The sequence below is a fragment of the Neolamprologus multifasciatus genome, chromosome 13, assembly GCF_963576455.1.
Source record: "Neolamprologus multifasciatus chromosome 13, fNeoMul1.2, whole genome shotgun sequence".
Classification (NCBI taxonomy): Eukaryota; Metazoa; Chordata; class Actinopteri; order Cichliformes; family Cichlidae; genus Neolamprologus; species Neolamprologus multifasciatus.
Window position 1 is genome coordinate 31,791,675 of NC_140451.1, and position 21,337 is coordinate 31,813,011.

The 21,337-nt window shown below is 42.1% G+C and overlaps 2 protein-coding genes across 2 annotated transcripts; one reads left to right on the plus strand and one right to left on the minus strand.

Annotated features, from left to right (window-relative positions):
* Positions 1 to 1,466: 1,466 nt before the first annotated feature.
* Positions 1,467 to 20,820, minus strand: LOC146505811 (carbonyl reductase [NADPH] 1-like). Its single transcript, XM_085182452.1, has 7 exons — positions 20,662 to 20,820; positions 20,326 to 20,495; positions 20,099 to 20,206; positions 17,119 to 17,270; positions 3,147 to 3,203; positions 2,959 to 3,012; positions 1,467 to 2,828 (listed from the first exon to the last, which is right to left on the minus strand). Exons 1-7 carry the CDS (start codon positions 20,772 to 20,774, stop codon positions 2,655 to 2,657), a joined length of 828 nt encoding a protein of 275 aa, XP_085038578.1. The 5' UTR covers positions 20,775 to 20,820; the 3' UTR covers positions 1,467 to 2,654.
* On the plus strand, positions 3,290 to 9,167 carry LOC146505812 (uncharacterized). Its single transcript, XM_085182410.1, has 4 exons — positions 3,290 to 4,091; positions 4,191 to 4,253; positions 4,352 to 4,414; positions 4,518 to 9,167. Exon 4 carries the CDS (start codon positions 6,280 to 6,282, stop codon positions 9,130 to 9,132), a length of 2,853 nt encoding a protein of 950 aa, XP_085038536.1. The 5' UTR covers positions 3,290 to 4,091; positions 4,191 to 4,253; positions 4,352 to 4,414; positions 4,518 to 6,279; the 3' UTR covers positions 9,133 to 9,167.
* Positions 20,821 to 21,337: the final 517 nt, after the last annotated feature.

Here is a 21,337-nt window from a genome sequence, read left to right on the forward strand (position 1 = left end):
ACAGAAAGGCCCTACAATTTAAAACAGGCACCCTCTGACCTCTGTAGGTCTTTCAATTCAATTCAATTCAATTTTATTTATATAGCGCCAAATCACAACAAATGTCGCCTCAAGGCGCTTCATAGATACAGAGAAAAGCCCAACAATCATATGACCCCCTATGAGCAAGCACTTTGGCGACAGTGGGAAGGAAAAACTCCCTTTTAACAGGAAGAAACCTCCGGTAGAACCAGGCTCAGGGAGGGGCGGGGCCATCTGCTGTGATTGGTTGGGGTGAGAGAAGGAAGACAGGATAAAGACATAGGTCTTTGATTCCTATGTTGTTTTGCTGTTTCATTGTTCTGAGATTCCTGCATTCCCTTCAAAGACCAGTATGTACCTGCTGGATAAAGGTGCCTCAGAACCTGATCAAATATGGTGGGAACACAGAAAGTTTATCTGACAGTCTTAAGTCTTTCTCTGAACTCTGTCACCATCGTGCCAGAAAAAAGACACACAGCGTTGGCGTGTATAGTTTTACATTCACATCATACTCTTACTGCTGTTAAATGTCAGGTCACCTTTGACCTGACCAGTGTGTAATGGGTACAATGGTTAATTGCAGAGAAATAACCTGTATGAAGCGTGTATATGGAATAGTTGTTTAACTTTGAGGCAGTTCTCTTATCAGTGTGGGAGGCCTGTAAACCGGTGAGATTTGCAGAGTCATGATGATACATTGAAACAGTAAGAACTCAAAATATACATAATAAGTAACATTGAAAAATTGTGAATTCATCATAAATCTTACATTTAATGTCAACAATGTTTGTTTTGAGGGTTTAACTGCCTGTTTCAGTACATCCCAGCTATAAAGGAGAACATGTCATGTGATTTATTTACAAAAGAGCCAGTCAACTAACAAATGTGGAACAAAAGTAAAAGGATGTTTCTTACTTACTTATGCTGCTATTGTAATGTGGAACGAAGCTGTAGCGGGACTGAGAGCGCTGCAGAGGACAATGAAGTATATACTACAAACAATGATAAAGAAGTGGGTGGAGTTTTGAACAGTGTGCAAAGCCATAAAAAATAGCAAGTTGTTGAATATTAATAGGTAGGTGAAGTACACATAAAGCAATACATACATGCATAAATACTGGAACAATATGAAAAAATATACATTTAAAATTTTTGTTAGTACCCCTGAAAACTGCTGCTGTCCTGACTGGTTAGACAACGAGGAGCAATTGCTAAGCTTCAAACCATCTGGAGAGGAACCAGCCAACTCGACTGATCTGTTGTGGGAACTGTGAATGACTAAAGGCACTACATGTTTGTTTATGTGCAAAAATTAGTCCAGAATTCCTTAAAGTGTTACTCAAAGCCAAGTAAGTATGTGGTTAAGTTTGAAGGTCAATAACTTAGAAAGTGGAAATTAGTGGTAATGGCCTGTATTTGTATAGCGCTTTACTAGTCCATAAGGACCCCAAAGCGCTTTACATGTTCAGTCATCCACACATTCACACACTGGTGATGGCAGCTACATTGTAGCCACAGCTGACCTGGGGCGCACTGATAGAGGCGAGGCTGCTGGACACTGGCGCCACCAGGCCCTCTGACCACCACCAGTAGGCAACGGGTGAAGTGTCTTGCCCAAGGACAACGACCGAGACGGGGCTCGAACTGGCAACCGTCCGATTACAAGACGAACTGCCAACTCTTGAGCCACGATCGCCACAGAGCCTTTGGTTTTTAAGTCATGCCTCTAATTTAACTTGTTACTTTGTATCATCTGGCTTCATGGATAAAGCTGTATGTCATCTACATAGCAATAAAAATGGTAATGGTCCCATCACAGAACGGTGCTGTGTAACACCGTTATTAATTTTCATGTGTGCAGAAGACAGCCCATTCATATGCACAAATTGTACTCTGTTATAATATATATGATTTGACCCAGTGCACCGCAGTTTCTTTAATACCAGTGTTGTGTTTTAACATGATAAATACCAAGTTCACTGTCAGAGGTCACGAGGTCATTCTCAACCTTCACTATTCTTCAAATAGACCATTCCTCAACTGATCAGTCAGGTGTTCGATAACTACTCTTTCAAGAATTTTAAAAATAAGAGGAAGATTGGACATTAGACAGCTGTATGTCTTTAAGTAGCAGTTTAATTTAGAGACACCTTGAACCCTGTGGTACAAATGCAAGTGTGACTTGACAAGATCCTCTAAAAAACTGTCTCATGGTGCCAAATGCAGCTGCAGCATTACTTCTAAAACCCCAGCCTCATCGTATTTTTTATGATGATCTATTATAGTATGGATGATTTTATATTAGAAAAATACATTTACAATGTAGATTTATTGCTATTGTGTGCTTTTAATAACCTTACTTTGAAGTTGTTGAATTGTTTTGACACAAAATGAGTCTTAATTAAAAGCATTTTATTTGATTTTAGTTAATGCAAGTTTGAGTTGTACATCAAAAAGGAAGGAATCCAGTTTTAGAAACAGGCCACAAATTGAGTCGTCATCATGAACACTGTCACTTTAACACAGATTATTTTATGGTAAGCTATGATGTGTGTATTTGATGCCTGGAACATCACTTTTCTTAAATCTCTTGCAAATAATTCTTCATGTGGAATCACACACTAAACTCTCTTTCACCACGGCTGGACTTCCTTGTCGGAGAGATATTTTCCCTGAGGCTCTTTGGCCCCTGGAGGCAACAGGGCCAGGTAGACAGGAGTGATGGCGCCCTCGTCTGGTGACTTGGGAGCACCTGGTGCAGCGAGGTCAGTGCGTACCCATCCTGGACAGCAGGCATTCAAGAGGATCTGGAAAAACGAATAACAAATCCGAGTCCATGAATAAGAAATGAGGTTTCAGTGGACTCCAAAAGGACTCCAAAAGGTTCAGAGATGGCTTTGTATGTAAGTTCATTAGAGCTTGTCTTATTTTGGTTACCCCATCATTTGGTCTCTCCTTAGACAGACGACGAGCATGAATCATGGACAGCACCTTAAAACACAAACAAACACCCATATTTATAATCAGAGTCTCCCAGAAAAAAAAAGGCTTGAATTAATTCAGTTAATCAGTTCATTAGTTAACCTCCTAATCTAATATCCTGAAGAAAAACTGGGTAAATGTACCGTCACTCCAATCTTAGACACTGCATATGCCATATCCGGCCAACCATGTTGCTTGTGAGTAGTAATACACCTGCACTTTTTTTGCCCCCCCCACCCCACCCCACCCCACCCCCCACCCCCCCTCACCCCCCACCCCACACCTCCCACCCCACACCTCCCAGACATTGAGGAAACAGGACCTCCAGACTAGGTGTCTTTTGTCTCTTCGAGAACTCTGGGAAGTAGCTTGGGGAGTGTGAACCTTAAGGTGTGAAGCAGTTGTGTACTGAGGCTAGACTAATTTTATAAATCTGACAATATCTCAGCTTGCTGCGATGCATGCAATTTATTTTGAAAACGGCACAAGTGGGAATTTCTTCCGAATGGGTAATGTCGGCATGTTCACAAGCGTTTTATTTAATTTAACTAGTTTTCTTTCCAGGGTTGATGCGATCATTTTATTTAAAATCGGGATTTCGCAATGTTGAACTAAGGCAAACCTGTCTAGACAAATGGTAGGGGGTGGGGTGTAGTAAGGTTGATGGTGGGAAACAGGACCTCCAGACTAGGTGTCTTTTGTCTCTTCGAGAACTCTGGGAAGTAGCATGGGAGTGTGAACTTAAGGTGTGAAGCAGTTGTGTACTGGCATTGTTCCTGGAGAAGGTATTTAACCGAGACCTATGCGAAGCTCAGGGTGAACTCAGCATTCGTCGCGACAACATCACTTTCTTTGAGACCATCAAAACTATCATCGTTCTTTATAACATGGACATCTTAAGCGGTAAGTAAAACAAAACCTATTATTGTATTTTTAAAAGTGTTATGTTAACATATTATAGGATATTCAAACTATCTTTTTCCTAAAACAAAAGCTTAATTTTCAGGAGTTCGGGAGAACGGCACAGCACCCTTTTCTTTAGAAACGGGGGATTTTAAAGATGGAACAACATCTCTAACAGGCACAAGGTGTGTACAGAATTACGCGATTTTTAATCGTATGTATGTTTTAAGCTTGCGATTGTTTTAAATTATATAATAACAGAGTTTTTCTTTGATTTGTTCCAGGGTTAACAAACTGAGCAGGAAAACATTCAGACACCGCGACCACAGAGCCCATCCTTACAAAAGGTATGTATACAACGGGGTGTATAATTGTGTATTTAAAAAACAGCAAATGGGTTTAAACAATTCCAAATGTTCTAAAACCGACCGTTTTACACATACAGAGCCACGCCAGAGAACCTTATGTGCGGAGAACCAGGGCCGTCAGGAATAACGCACACTACAAGGTATATATATAAATTAGATAAAAAGAGATAGAGAGGGAGACACGCTTATTCTGTTTGAAATGGGTGCTTGTATAAATGTTTTAACACATATCTATCTTCACAGACTGCAGCACAGTACCCCTCCACATAATGATCAGGACACCGTACTCCAGACGTTTTTGGAATGTTTAAGCAGTATCGACCTCCCAGAACAACAAAAACCTGGAGCTTTGTGCAACAGTGGAGAATCAGAAGCGATCTTCATCAGCGGTCCTGCAACACCCCCGAGTGAGTGCTTGCCTCGTGATTTCTCTGATGTTTTTGAATACAGTATATCAGATTTCGATCTTGTTCATATACCCACCCCACCAGAATGTGTCAGAAATAGCATTGATTCACACGTAGATTTTGAAGACGACGGTATAACAGACTCTCAAATATCAGCGGCGTATGATGCTTACATGAAGGTTTCAGACGCTCAACCTGTTGAACAGAGTCATATAGCTTCATTAGTTGATAAATTATGTTTGATTGAAGCTAGACTCAATCAATACCACCAAGAAGCACAGATACAAAACCAACAGTTTATCAAATTCATAAAAAAAGTGTGTAGTACATTAGACATCATCTGCAGCAAAATTTCAAGTCCCTGACTTTTAAAATCCAGACCATGGACCCTCCAAATAAATTATTTAAACATAATAACGGAACCTCCAGTCCTGTTAGATGTTTTGACTTAGAGGCTTTTATGCAGTGGGCTGAAGAAACAGATAACAAATTAGACAATATTATAGCTAGACTTAATAGTGTGCCTGCATCAGCCTCATCTGATACACATCCTCGTCAGACTGTTCCTACGCCTGCTATTGCTGATGGGTCTATTGTTGTTGTTAATAATAGTGATAGTACATCAGGTGATGCTCGGACCACTGTTGTTACTGATGCTAACCGTATTGCTGCTGCTGCTGCTGCTGTTATTGAGTCTGTTACCGCTTCTACTAGTACTACAGACGCACATGCGTGTCCGGGCACCGCTGCAACACCACATACCCCCTCAGTCATTGTAAATTTCTCACAAAGTGATACTATCGTGATTGAGCCCGTTGTGCAATCTGGATCTGGCAGGCGCTCCCAGCCACACATTAGAGAGATACCTAATTTTAATGCTCGCGAATTGCGTGAGCGCCTTGATTTTAGGGGTATAAGTCTTGATCATCCAGAACAAGTACCTGCGCGAGTGCGCGAGTGCTTAGCCAATGTGGTAGACCGAGCTGTGGCTGGATCTCAACAGGGCAGCGTTCTAAACGTAGTCCTGCGTGGCCCCTCGCTGGCTTCAGATGTTCAGGCTGTTTTAAACGCTGATGATCGGTATGATCCGGAGCTGTTTCTCGATCGAATTGCACAAGTTATGCAGAGTAATGATGAATCTATCGGTGATGATGAATTAGAGTTTATTGTCACGGTAGCTCAGAACAGTAGTGGTGGGGCTCGCTTAAGACTGGCACAAATCCCTTATGATGAGATTCTCTCAAAGAAAGGCAGACATTTATACACACCAAACAACACACACAACAATTTGTGCTTCTCCCTATGTATAGCACATTCATTAAACTCATCAGCCTCTGAGCTAGAAAAACTCGTTACAGCTAAACGGATGCATGCTGAAGTAGGTCTATGCGACAAGCAGCAAGTATCATTCACTGATGTCAGTAAATTTGAGAAGCACTTCAACATTAAGATTGTAATCTATTACCACACAGAAGGGCGTAAACGCCTGGAATGTTTTTTCACACATGAAGAGCCAAACACAAACACGTTGATGATGTATCTCCATAATCAACATTACCACATGATTTTAAACCCAACCGCTTTTCTTGGTGCCTCCTATGTGTGTTATCTGTTACAGTACATATAATACACCATTACATCATTCCTGTAAACATAGATGTAACACATGTTATACACTCTGTCAACACCACAGGGGTCCCACAGTGAAATGCAGCGACTGTAACCGCATCTGCAAATCACAACACTGTTACCAGCAACACAAATTACCAGAATTAAAACACAACATGATCCCCTGTGATAATATGAAACATTGCATGCACTGTGGCACCACATATAAAGAATCCAAGAAATCGCCACACAGATGTGCCCAGCCTAGATGCGAGCACTGCCGCGAGCCTAAATTACCCGGAGACTCCGACCATCAGTGTTTCATACAGCCTGTTGAAAAACAGAAGCCTAGCGATAAATACATTTTATATGATTTCGAGACTAGGTACCACAACGGTAAACACGAGGCTAACTTTGTGTGTGCGTCTGATCTGAAGGGCAATAAGTTCACATTTAACACATTAAAGTGTGTGGAGGCGTTTGTGCAACATTACAGACGCCCAAGGTTTCGTGGGTACACTTTCATAGCACATAATGCATCTGGCTTTGACAACTACATACTCCTCGAGTACTTTGTCAGACAGTGCATAACACCTAGTGTCATAATGAGCGGCAGCCGTGTGATTTTGATGTATGACAGGGACTATGACCAGCGATGGATTGATTCGTTCAGCTTTTTGCCCATGGGCCTTGCCAAAATACCCTCTGCTTTAGGTTTTCAAGACCTGCAGAAGGGCCATTTCCCACACAGGTTTAATACGAGGGATAATGAGCATTATGTGGGCCCGTACCCAGACCCCTCCTTCTACGGCTATGAGTACATGTCTGAAAGCGATAAGGTGCGATTCATGGAATGGTACCAGGTTGCCTCACAGAATCCCTTTGATTTTCAGGCTGAACTCAGGCGTTACTGTGTTAACGATGTTGATGTCCTGCGTAAAGCATGCAGCATTTATCGTGACACGTTACTGGGTTGTACACAAGTTGATCCATTCATGTATACCACCTTGGCTGCATTTAGTATGGGTGTGTATAAAACGCTGTTTCTGCCTAGAGACACGCTCGCTCTCACGTATGACGGGGCATACGTTGAGCAGAATAAGACGTTTTCTAACGTCTCTATCGAATGGCTTCAATACGTGTCCCACACCACCAACAAAGTGGTAAAACATGCTCTCAGAGGAGGCGAACAGAGGGTTGGACCGTATTTTGTGGACGGTTTTGACCCCACAAGTAATACAGCTTATGAATTTGCAGGATGTTTTCACCACGGCTGTGTTAAATGTTACCCCGAGAGCGAAGTTAATCCTGTCAGCAAAGCATCCTATGGACTGCTGCATCGCATGTTTTGTGACAAAGTTGATGCACTGAGATCACAACACAGTGTGAACGTAATAGTGATGTGGGAATGTGAATGGGCTGGCTTGAAGCAGACAGACCCTACAGTTGTGGCTTTCATGCACACATACAGAAAGCCAGAACGCATGAATCCCCGAGACGCTCTTTTTGGAGGTCGCACAAATGCTATAAAGCTGTACCACAAGACTGGTTGTGATGAAAAAATATTTTACTACGACTTCACCAGTCTCTATCCCACAGTGCAGTCTAAAAAAGACTATCCTGTAGGACACCCTCAAGTCATTTACACCAACTTTGACAAGCTAGAAAATTATTTCGGCTTTGTTAAATGCACAGTGCTCCCCCCTAAGGGTCTTTTTCACCCCGTCCTTCCCTACAGGTGCCACGGAAAACTGATGTTTCCACTCTGCAGCATGTGTGCTGAAGACCAAAACCAGCATACTGCATGTGGGCACAGGGACAGTGAGCGGGTATTGAAAGGCACTTGGGTCTCATTTGAGCTTGAAAAAGCTGTTGAGAAGGGATACAGGGTTCTTGCTATTGATGAGGTGTGGCATTTCCCCAATAAGACCGACACATTGTTTAAAGACTATGTGAAAGCCTTCCTAAAACTCAAACAGGAGGCCTCGGGGTATCCTGAACACGTCAAGACACCTGACGAACAGAAGAAGTACATAGACGAGTATTATGAGAAGGAGGGAATAATGCTAGACCCATCCAAGATTTGTGTAAATAAAGCTGTTCGTAACTGTAACAAGCTGTTGCTAAACTCGTTATGGGGTCGTTTCAGCATGAGGTCAAATATGGCATCATCTGAGCTCATTACAGACCCTTCCAGATTTAGCCAGCTAATGTTTAGCGACCAGTACGACGTGCGTCAGTTTTGTTTCATCTCTGACGACGTCGCAATGGTGCAGTGGCGGCATGCTGATGGTAGAGCTTCCCGTGTTAAGGACGTTAATGTTTTTGTCGGGGCCATGACCACTGCACACGCCAGACTCATGCTGTATGATTTGCTAGACAACTTGCAGCAGCGCGTGCTGTATTGTGACACGGACAGTGTCATTTTCACGGCACGCCCTGGCGAGTGGATGCCTCCTCTAGGTCCGTTTCTGGGGGATCTCACAAGCGAATTAGACTGTGGAGAGGGTGGTGTGGAGGATTACATAGCGGAATTTGTTTCCGGTGGGCCAAAATGCTACGCGTATCACACATCGTTGGGCAAGACCCAGGTCAAATGTAAAGGCGTGACACTGAACGCACTAAACTCAAAAGTTGTCACCCATGAATCCTTGAAAGGTTTAGTCCACAAGTTTGTAACCAATCAGACATCAGACGCACACCTAGTTGCCGTGTCTGATAGCATCAGACGCGATAAAAAGAAGCTTCATTTGAAGAATAAAACCATTGTGAAAAAAGTTAAAGTTGTTTACAATAAGCGCCGTGTGCTCCCAGACTATACAACCGTACCTTATGGATTTTAAATTAGAACAGGGGTTTGACGCCCGGTTGCAGCACCCGTTCAGTATGGTGGTCAGCGGTCCCAGTAACTGCGGCAAGACTTTTTTTGTTAAAAGCATAATTGAAAATTCTTCCCGGATTATATCATGCAGCATTGACAATATTGTATATATATACTCATGCTGGCAGCCATTATATGACCAGCTTCTTAAGATAAGAGACATAAACTTTGTTAACGGTATACCCGAATCTCTTGCTGATGACACCCTTCTTCCTGCAGAAAAGAACAATTTGTTAATTATAGACGATGTAATGAACGATGCAGCTAACAATTTAGAAGTTCAAAATGTGTTCACAAAGTATGTGCATCATAGGAATTTGAGTTGTATATATCTAGTTCAGAATTTGTTTATTCAAGGAAAATCCAGTAGAACCATTTCCTTGAACACTAACTATCTAATATTGTTTAAAAATCCGAGAGATAAATATCAGGTTATGCTTTTAGGTAGGCAAATGTTTCCGGGTAATACTAAATATTTTATAGAAGCGTTTAATGATGCCACATCCACAACATACGGGTATCTTTTAATAGACTATAAAGCTAAGACCCCGGACTATTTAAGACTCAGAACAAATTTACTATCAGAGCGTCCGGTTGTTTACATTCCAAAACAAAAATCAGCAAAGAGGTGAAAGGATGTCATCACGCATGCGGAGGAATCTGTCTCTGTTGGAGATGATATACAGGGCTCCTCCTACTCTACGCAGAGTTATTATTAGTAATTCAAACTTAGATTTTATCAATGCGCTGTGTGAGATAGCCTTTAATGTATTGCATGGTAACATACCACTGACCAATCAGCAGTACAAACAGCTGAAAAAGAAAAAATCAATAATCAGACTGATTGCAGACAAAAAATAAAAACTTTGAAAAAGAGAAAGACAATCAACCAATCTGGAGGGTTTTTACTGCCGCTATTAGGGGCTGCAATCCCTTTCATAACCAGTCTGATAGCAAACAGGTGAAAATGGAACATGTGCAAAAGATGTTTTTGGTACCCCAACACCAGTTGGACTTAATAAAGCAACAGCAGCAGCAGCAGCAGCAGCAAACAGACAGCATCAGACAACAGTCTCAGAACGAGTTGGACAAGGAGATGTTACAAGTGTTACAAGATTCTGACATAGATGTGTATGAGAAGGCTAAAAAATACAGCGATATTCTCCAAAGATACCTTACCCTTGTGAGACAAGGTGCCCGTGAAAAGAATGTATTGTCTTTATCATTACCTGAACAATTTAACAGGGATGTGCAACCCCAGTCGACGGACACATCGCCTGTTCATGGTGATGCAGGGGTGAGGGATCTTGTTGCGGAGAATGTTTTAACATACATACCTAAAAGGTGTAGGAGGAATGCAGAACTTATTCTATCAGCGGTGAGCCGTTCGCCACACTTGATCTCTTACAACGACAAAGGCGAAATTGTTGTTGATAAACACACCATCCCTGGTTCACACATTTATGATCTAATTAAAGGCGTCACAACCACACACGCACCCTCTGAGGGTTTGAGACCTATCGGCTGGACAGAGTTTTTAAAAGCTGTCTCAGATTTAAACGTACCGTTATCAGCCATATCTAACACAGGCATACGTAAGACCGTCGCCATGTATAAAACCGATCACACACTGTCTGAAGACCCTGGTTTTTTAAAACACACACCAAAAAAGATCACCCCTGGTGGACCGCTGCGACATAGTACACTAAAAAAAATAAAGAATAAAAAAAACAAATTAAAGGGGGGTCCTGTAGAGTGGTTGGATTTTTGAATTCAGGTTTTTTCTTATTGCACCTGAAATTGTTTTTCTGCTAAAAATATTTGCTGTTTGGTGTTTTTTCTACTGTAATGTTTTTTTTTCACTTATTGCTGCTAAATTGTTTTGTTTTGTTTTATTTTATTACTGTTAAATATATTATGTCTTTATTATTGTTAAATATATGTTTTTCTTTTTTATTACGGCTTAATGTTTGATTTCTTTTATTTATGTTTAAACAATGTATGTTGTAAATCTATATATTTATATACGAGATTTGATAATAAATACCATTGACTCGATTATCATGCTCTCATGTTGTTTTTATTATTCTCATTAGTACATGTCAGTATCCGCATTGCACACACACGTAATCACTGCATACAGCAACAGGTTGTATGTTGTTGACAAATCGACACACCATAGCATCATTACAAATTAAATCAGACCCATACATGTTAAGCACACGCTCATAAGATACACCATTTTGCACATGATATAAAAAAAATACACAATGTTGACCGCATGTGATGGAGAAGTCGTTCTGCACTTGTTTTCCTGAATATAAAACAGTGGAACAGTTTTTTAGAAGAAACATCTTTATTGCTGGGGGAAAACTGTCTAACGAGTGACCAAAACTATCAAAAAAATAACCGCGTCTGTCTCTCGAAATATAAACAGCAAGCCAATGTTCCCCGGGCATCGTAGAAGGGTGGGTGTTTACAATACTCATAGCAGGGAGTCTTTGAAGCCGTTCAGTGGTTAGCTGATCATAGGCTAACACGCCTAGGAAATGTGTGTTTTTATTGATAATGCTGCCGATCACGGCTGATAGTTCTAGTGTTCATGACCGTTTTTGTCTCAATAGTAGTCCAAGAGCACCTGTCTCATGTTAGATATTTCAATGACTGAATCAAATACCGAATAACACAAGAGGTTCACTGTACGGGGTAGTGGATTTCTGAAACGGGTTTCCAATCTCACGTTCCCTGTTTTAATTAACGACACATTCCCTGAATGTCCTTCGTCAGCTTCCAGATTGAAACAGAATAAAGTGTAGCCGTTACCAAAGTCCGCACGCGTAATAGCTAAGGACCTGTCCTTTAAATGTCTTCCTGTGGTTTGTATCAGCTGGTAAAATTCTCTGGTATAGTGTTTTCTCTGGAAATTGGGCTGGAATGGTTTAGCAGGATAAGCCTGACTATCAGCATATAAAGACATAAATTCTATATCGCAGTTTTCAAAATGAAATGGATTACGCTGGTAGGAGCCAGTGTATGCTTCATTGTCTATAAATGCAATGATCACAAATTTAGGTATCCTACCCATAAATAAATTGTCATTTGTTGATATTCTAGCCCCTGCAGGTATGGAGAAGGTCTTTAAAGACACTCTGTCTACCGTGTATTTTGCGTTTGCATGGTGCAATGCCTTGCTGTGTGCAAGTCTGACGGTCGGTGATACACTAACTTTCTTGACAAAGAGACTGGCTGAGACAATTTTAACTCTGTATGCATTGGCATCCGCTGTCATGAGAGCAAATTCGTCTTTAGAGCGCACAAATTTCAGTGACAGGTCGATTCCATTAAGTAACAGTTTTTCTTGAAAAAATAGGTCTGCATGTACTGGTGCAATCAATTCAACAATACTGCTATTTGCTGTGTAGCCACCTCTGGTCACCAGGCCCTGGTTCTCTCCTTCTATAGATGTGTCATTCATGTGTGATGATGTATCCTTACAGAATAACCCGGTGCTGAACTGTGTGTCTAAAGTGTCCTTATTATAATTGATAAGACATTCTATCACACCTCTGTATGGATATGTGTTGGATGATTGACTAATGAGCCGGTCTCCCAAATTAACATCAACTTGACTAAATATGCTGCATCCAGGATAATTAATAAATCCTACATTAGCGTCCCTAGCCAGGTTTGAGCCATCAGCGTTTGTGATTCTCACACGAGATATATGAGTCATTTAGATCCAGGTAATCTTCACCGGACGATGAGATGTAAAACTCGATCGGCCCTCCATCAGTGATTGCAGATACAGGTGGGATTTCGATAAATGTACTTTTCTCAATGCTAGTCTGTGTGTAGGGAACAGTAAACAGGTCCAGCTCTGTTTTTACACATTCTCCAGAATGACTGTGTAACAGTGCCATTTAGAATATGTCAAACGCTGCAGTTTTAGAACGACTGGTTCTGGGTCTTTTCACTCTGCGTGGCGGTGTCCGTTTGCTAGCTCTCCTGCTAGGTTTTGTGGTTTTACGCTTTTTAGACAACGGCTGCCCTGGGGGTGGGGTCTTAGATGGTCTGGGCGTATACACATACAATCCGCTACCGTCCTGCTTAGTGGTTGAGGGTCTGGTTATGTTGGTTATGACATCAGACACTATGCCCGATGCGGCTGTTTTTAGGTGTGGTTTGACTATGCTAACTCCTTTTTTAAACAGTGGTACAGCAAATCTAAACAAGCTGCGGAACAAACCACCCAGCCCTGACCCATATTGCGTACTGGTCCCAACATACCCTCCGAGCTCTCCACCAGCCTGTGATAAGTAGTATTTTACATATTTTGAGTCATCAGTGTTGTAGACGGCCATCCTTTTTTCAAAAATGGTGGGTTATCGGTCGGAAGTGTAACTTGACAAACACCTTGCCGTATAAAAAGGGTATGTGTTGATTTCGATCGTCTTTCAAATCAATTTCTATGTCGTCGATCAATGTCTTTGACACAGGTGTGTAGTGTGGGCTGTCAAATTGTAGAATAGGCAAGCGGCGGTCATCGTCCGTGATATTTATAGCTCTTAATAGCCTCGCGTGGGCGTCACCCACAAGCTGGTAATCAACGATATCTGCATAAATAAAGATGTTATATTTTCCCCCGTATATGTCTGCGGGGTGCGGGGCATATGTGTTTTTATAATGAAGTACAAACGGCTCTCCTGTTTCGAATCCTAGGATTTCCGCCAGTCTCCCTCTAAATGTGAGAATAGTGCCCCTAGGTCCCATAACACAGGCATGGTTAGTAACTGTGTTGTATTGCATTTTAAGGTCTCCAGTGGTTTGGTACTGCTGACATTTAAAATTAAATTCTTTTATTATCTGTTCCACAGATGCATAATGACCCACAGACAGTTCGATCATGGTTACGGCGATGGTTCCATCTTTGACTGGGTCATGAATTTCCACTTGCGAATCTGATTGTGGAAAAGACATCCATATGCGTGGGTACTGTATCTCTATAACAGCAACCTCATACGGCTGATCCAAAACGATAGGTTTTGCTAGCTTTGTTCTAAAATTAGATATCTTATTACCCGGGTAAACATGCGCCGAAGCATTCGAGAAGAGGCTTACATAGAAGCCTGCATTGTTGTTGTTCTTTTTATTCATGCTTTCTCCGTCTATGCTCAGTGTTGAATGAATGTGTGTAGAGCTGCGTCATCTGAGTTAATTACGCCTCAACGATGTCTTTTTCTGGAATCCACGAATTAAAGCTGTCGGGCCATCCTAGCCATTTCACTAGCACATGCTTTTTCCGACCCACTTTTTTTCTAGCCAATATGTTTTCAATTTTAAATGTTTTGTTTTCATCAACAACCACACGTTGTATCTCAGGCTCATAAAATGACCCTTTCAATACCTCTCCAGCTAGATCCGCTAGTCTGTACACTGGGGGCTGTCTCCCTATACGTTCCTTGACTGTGAAAATCTCATCGGTGTAGGTCTGCTCGTATCCTTTTCGAAACTTTCCTCTCAGTTTTGATATTCGTACAGTGTCGCCAATATTAAATTTAAAGCACAGTTCCCTCTGAGGCCTCGTTTTGTACAGCGCGTTAAACACCGACTTCTCATTATCCTTATTCACCTCTGCCGGAGCCATTTGGATAGATCTGTGATAAGCATTGTTATATGCTTGTGTGAGATCTGGTATGACATCTACATATCTCCGGGAGTTGGCTGATGTTAAGTACTTCCACATTCTACCCTTGAAGCTACGATTGAATCTCTCGACAATACTGCATTTAACCTCGCTAGCTGTTGAGAAATGTTTGATATTATATCGCTCCATTAGGTGTTTAAAGGTTGTATTATAAAACTCTTTGCCTTCATCTGTTTGTAGTTTCACAGGGATCCTACCCTCACTAAGTATATCCTCAAAAGCAGCTGATACAACATTCGCTGTCTTGTTTGTTAGGCATCTAACCCATGCGTATTTTGAGAATACATCTATACATGTTAGCAGATATCTCACATTATCATTATCTGACACATATTCACACATGTCAACCAGATCGGCTTGAAACTGTTTGTCGATCCCTGTCACCAATACTCTATTTCTGGGGAAATGGATCCTCACAGGTTTATGGAGTGTGTAAGTGTCGTCTTGTTCTAAATAATGTTTGACCTGAGATATTGGAGGTGTTACACCTGATGCCTCCCCTGCCGCTATACGTAGCTTATTTAAACTGGCCAACCCCGCAGGATGGGCTGGATCATGATATATTTTATGCAATGTGCTTTCCATGACTGTGCAAACCACAAATGACTAAGAAGTTGGTGTTAACACGTCTTTTTATTTAATTTTCACACAGACACAATCACAGACAATGGATACTTGAACAGCACACATTAAACCAGGTGTCTCCCACCCCAGTAGTTTCCAATCATGCGGAGCATGGCTGGTTTAACACGTCGGGCGCAAGTACTTGCTTCTAGCAGGTCCACAATGTTGTCATTAATGGCGCATACTATATTTCGCTCTGATCTCAGTTCACACATGAGGTGTTCTGCAACTCTGCGGATTTGTGTTCCAGTCCCATCTGTGGTGTTTGAGCGTACAAACAGCTGGATGGCTGGGATGAATCGGTCAGTCTTGAGCCTTATCATCACATCGTCATAGTAGGTGTCGAAGAAATACTCAGACAATTCCTGCAAGCAGCTGTGTTGCACCTGACTGGGGTGGCCTGTTTGGCATCCGTAACATGTCTCTTGTAGAAACTCATTCAGCGCCAACATCAACAGGTGGAGAGTTGCGAGTTTGATGTCGATTACAGTTTCCTCCCACAGGTCTGATATGAGGGGGTCCTGCGAGCATGATGGTGAGGGTGGTGGAGTCTGGGGGGTCGGGATTAGCAGCCCTATTGATGGTGACTCTGACAGGTCCCACGACGGCGAGTCATTCTCTGTAAAATGAAAACCACAAGCTCTTAATTTGTCACATAGATACACACGCAACCCCACACACACCCCTCACATTAAACCTACCAGTTTATTGTTTAGTTGTCGGAAGGTCTTATGATTTTAGGTTTGCACAGGGTAGCAGGCAAACCAGTCTTCGGACAACTCGCCAGATCGTCAAAAACAAGGCGTTTTCTAATACTCTCGTACGCAGTGTTGAGTCTGTCCCTCTTGATCGCGTCGTCAATCTGGCTAAACAGACGCGACAAACCTCTCCAGTCGCACCACTGTATAAAAAACAAGTCCTTAAACCATCTTGTGCGCTCTTCAAGGTTTAGAGGGTAAGGATTTAACCTCCAGTTTTCAAGCCCTCTGGAAGCAATAAGACTATCCCTGTCATCACATGCACTGAGAAAAATAAAGTCTTCAGGGTTGCGATTGAAACGATCAGCCTCAACCCTGTAAAGCTCAGGGCCTGATGCACTGTTCCACTGGGAAACATACAGCACCTCTGGGAAGCCCACATTGTCCAGGTCCGCACACACTACGGTCCGGAAGAGCTTCCAGTTTTTGGTAGAGATGCTTTGGGGTTCCCCCCAAAACAATCCCTCGCCACAATCTACACTAAGCACAACTGTCCCTTCGGTATATTTAATGGTATACACATACCCTTCAGCGCCGCGATATTCTAACTTAAATACAGTCCCATCTACGGCATTTTCACAGCGTTGCTTTTTACGTTGAGGACCCCGGCTGCATACTCCTGTAGACATACCTAGAGCGGCTGTGGCATGGGCGATGTCCTGGCTGGGTGTCATGGTTGATACAGATGGTATTCTGTGCTCCTTAGGTCGGTGAGTCGTTGGGGTCCTTAGCGCGATGTGTCTGTGCTCCTTAGGCCGTGGCGGTGATGGTCTTAGAATGTGAAAGGATCACTTTTATACCTATATAACCTAAGCCATCCCACTAGGGGCAAAAAAAGTGCAGGTGTATTACTACTCTTGTGTTCGCCTTTCTTGGCATCATCGAGGAATTTTCTCATCAGTGCCACCAGCTCGTCCTCTGTGATGTCCTCGCTGCGGAAACGCTGCTGGAGTTCTGGGCTGCATTGCTTTAAACCAGTGACGCTAAGCATGCTGGAGATATTCACCACACGACCTAAAATACATACAAAGAACTGCCGTTCACTGCTGCTCAACAGCAACACCTACCATGATGCTACTTCCACCATGTTCTACAATAAGGGTGGAATTTCTGGTGTTTTGTTTAATTACATAGCTCTGCAGAGGACTTCTGTTAAAGTGGAGTCTGGGTTACTCAGCTTAGGCAGAACTATACATCTTCCATTTTACAGCTAGATCAGTGAACTTTAGAAACACTCAAAATTATAGAAACAGTTTTATTTATGGATGGATGGATGGATGGGATAGATGGATGGATGGATGTGATAGATGGATAGATGATGGGATAGATGGATAGATGGATGGGATAGATGGATGGATGGATGGATGGGATAGATGGATGGATGGATGGGATAGATGGATAGATGGATGGGATAGATGGATAGATGGATGGGATAGATGGATGGATGGATGGATGGGATAGATGGATGGATGGATGGATGGGATAGATGGATGGGATAGATGGATAGATGATGTGATAGATGGATAGATGGATGGATGGATGGGATAGATGGATGGGATAGATGGATAGATGGATGGGATAGATGGATAGATGGATGGATGGGATAGATGGATGGATAGATGGATAGATGATGGGATAGATGGATAGATGGATGGGATAGATGGATGGATGGATGGGATAGATGGATGGGATAGATGGATGGGATAGATGGATAGATGGATGGGATAGATGGATAGATGATGGGATAGATGGATAGATGGATGGGATAGATGGATAGATGGATGGGATAGATGGATGGATGGATGGGATAAATGGATGGGATAGATGGATAGGTGATGGGATAGATGGATAGATGGATGGGATAGATGGATAGATGGATGGGATAGATGGATGGGATAGATGGATAGATGATGGGATAGATGGATGGATGGGATAGATGGATGGGATAGATGGATAGATGGATGGGATAGATGGATGGATGGATGGATGGATGGGATAGATGGATGGGATAGATGGATAGATGATGGGATAGATGGATGGATGGATGGATGGATGGATGGATGGGATAGATGGATAGATGGATGGGATAGATGGATAGATGGATGGGATAGATGGATGGGATAGATGGATAGATGATGGGATAGATGGATAGATGATGTGATGGATGGATGGATGGGATAGATGGATGGGATAGATGGATAGATGGATGGGATAGATGATAGATGGATGGATGGGATAGATGGATGGGATAGATGGATAGATGATGGGATAGATGGATGGATGGATGGGATAGATGGATGAGATAGATGGATAGATGATGGGATAGATGGATAGATGGATGGGATAGATGGATAGATGGATGGGATAGATGGATGGATGATGGGATAGATGGATGGATGGGATAGATGGATGGGATAGATGGATGGGATAGATGGATAGATGGATGGGATAGATGGATGGATGGATGGGATAGATGGATGGGATAGATGGATGGATGGATGGATGGATGGGATAGATGGATAGATGATGGGATAGATGGATGGATGGATGGGATAGATGGATAGATGGATGGGATAGATGGATGGATGGATGGGATAGATGGATGGGATAGATGGATAGATGATGGGATAGATGGATGGATGGATGGGATAGATGGATAGATGGATGGGATAGATGGATGGATGGATGGGATAGATGGATGGGATAGATGGATAGATGATGGGATAGATGGATGGATGGGATAGATGGATGGATGGATGGGATAGATGGATGGGATAGATGGATGGGATAGATGGATAGATGGATGGGATAGATGGATGGATGGATGGGATAGATGGATGGATGGATGGATGGGATAGATGGATAGATGATGGGATAGATGGATGGATGGATGGGATAGATGGATAGATGGATGGGATAGATGGATGGATGGATGGGATAGATGGATGGGATAGATGGATAGATGATGGGATAGATGGATGGATGGATGGATGGGATAGATGGATAGATGGATGGGATAGATGGATGGATGGATGGGATAGATGGATGGGATAGATGGATAGATGATGTGATAGATGGATGGATGGATGGGATAGATGGATGGGATAGATGGATAGATGATGTGATAGATGGATGGATGGATGGGATAGATGGATGGATGGATGGGATAGATGGATGGGATAGATGGATAGATGATGTGATAGATGGATAGATGGATGGGATAGATGGATAGATGGATGGATGGGATAGATGGATGGGATAGATGGATAGATGATGGGATAGATGGATAGATGGATGGGATAGATGGATGGATGGATGGGATAGATGGATAGATGATGGGATAGATGGATAGATGGATGGGATAGATGGATAGATGATGGGATAGATGGATAGATGGATGGGATAGATGGATAGATGATGGGATAGATGGATAGATGGATGGGATAGATGGATAGATGGATGGGATAGATGGCTGGATGGATGGGATAGGTGGATGGGATAGATGGATAGATGGATGGGATAGATGGATAGATGGATGGGATAGATGGATGGATGGATGGGATAGATGGATGGAAGGATGGGATAGATGGATGGGATAGATAGATAGATAGATAGATAGATAGATAGATAGATAGATATACATACATACATACATATATATATAGGATATTCATTACTCCTGATAGATTAATGACAATTAAAACTGATTCAAACAAACAGGATGCATGTGACCCCATCTTAGAGTGACACCAAATCTGAATGCCTTTGTTTACTTTTTGTTTAATACATTTATGTAAAGTGTATGTAATGTGCACTTAGCGCCAGAGTCTCTGCATCTGTACCTCCAGCTCTGATCATTGGCAGGAAATGTGTCGACGTGTCTCTAGTTCCGAAAAAGTTTGTCGTCAGGATCACCTCTGCCTGGACATCAAAGGGAGTTGGATCTGACGCTGAAAGGAAAAAGTTAACATGCTGTGAACGCCATCCACTTCAATTCACAGCTGCAGTATTAAACTACCATATACATTGATCCAGTATGATATGTATTATTATATAGTTCTAATTCTACCTTTGAATGCTGTTCCAGCATTATTGATGAGAATGTCCACTCCTCCATACTTCCCTTTAAAGTAGGCAGCAGCGTTTTTAATGCTGTTCAAGTCATTGATGTCCAGCTGGTGGAACTTGGGTTTGAGTCCCTCTGAGTTCAGAGTCTTCACTGCTTCCTCACCCCGACCTCTGCAAAAGGACCAAAAAGGTTTCATGCACTTCTCAGTTAATGGAATATTTGTGGACCTCACTGTGAAACGTCAGAGTTAGGTGAATGTCTAGATATAAAAACCACAGTTACATGTGAAGGCCTTCACATCAACCTGGTCCAGCTGTCACCAGGTGAGTAACTTACACATCTCTGGAGGTGATGTAAACGTCTCCATCAAACTGCTTGCAGAGCGCTTGGACGATGGCCAGACCAATGCCTTTGTTGCTGCCAGTAACCACTGCAACCTTGGACGACATGTCTGCACGTGCAGAAAGAGAGATATGAGTGTATGAAGTTTCATGTTGAGCCACTGATTATCAGATTGGAGGACATAAAGCTGCAGGAAAAGTTGTAGGTCAGTTCTCTTATCAGCAGTGTAAGAGGGCTGATTGTAAGACTTGCAGAGTCATGGCGACATGTTAAAACAGACAAATCCAAATATATTTTCAATGAAAAACACAAGAAATTAAAGATGGATTAAATTAAAATTTGCAGAATTTATCATAAAACTCATTTTTAATGCAAACTCATACTTTTGAAACCGTTTTAAATGTGGCTGTGGAATTATAGCATCGCATTAAATCAGTTTGATCATAAATTAGATTCTAAAAGGAAAACATGTTATGAAATCCCATGAATGTTAAGAACGACAGCCTTGATGAAACTTCAAGAAAAAATAAACCGATTTGGGACATCTTTTTATAACATGTAAAAATATGATTAGACCGACTTTTAAGTTGAGATATGATTAAAATGTACTCTCTGTTTTCAGTCCATTTTTATTTTAAAAGAGGAGATTTGGATATAACCATTTCCTCAG

What these genes read in the sequence shown, in the direction of transcription:
- LOC146505812 (XM_085182410.1), top strand. Translation starts at nt 6,280, where the DNA reads ATGTGTGTTATCTGTTACAGTACATATAATACACCATTACATCATTCC.
- LOC146505811 (XM_085182452.1), bottom strand. Translation starts at nt 20,774, where the DNA reads ATGTCGTCCAAGGTTGCAGTGGTTACTGGCAGCAACAAAGGCATTGGT. An exon ending in ATGATGCCAAGAAAGGCGAA is followed by an intron (nt 3,204 to 17,118) that starts CACAAGAGTAGT and finishes TGTATTACTACT; the next exon opens with CACAAGCAACATGGTTGGCC. An exon ending in TGTCTAAGATTGGAGTGACG is followed by an intron (nt 3,013 to 3,146) that starts GTACATTTACCC and finishes TTGTGTTTTAAG; the next exon opens with GTGCTGTCCATGATTCATGC.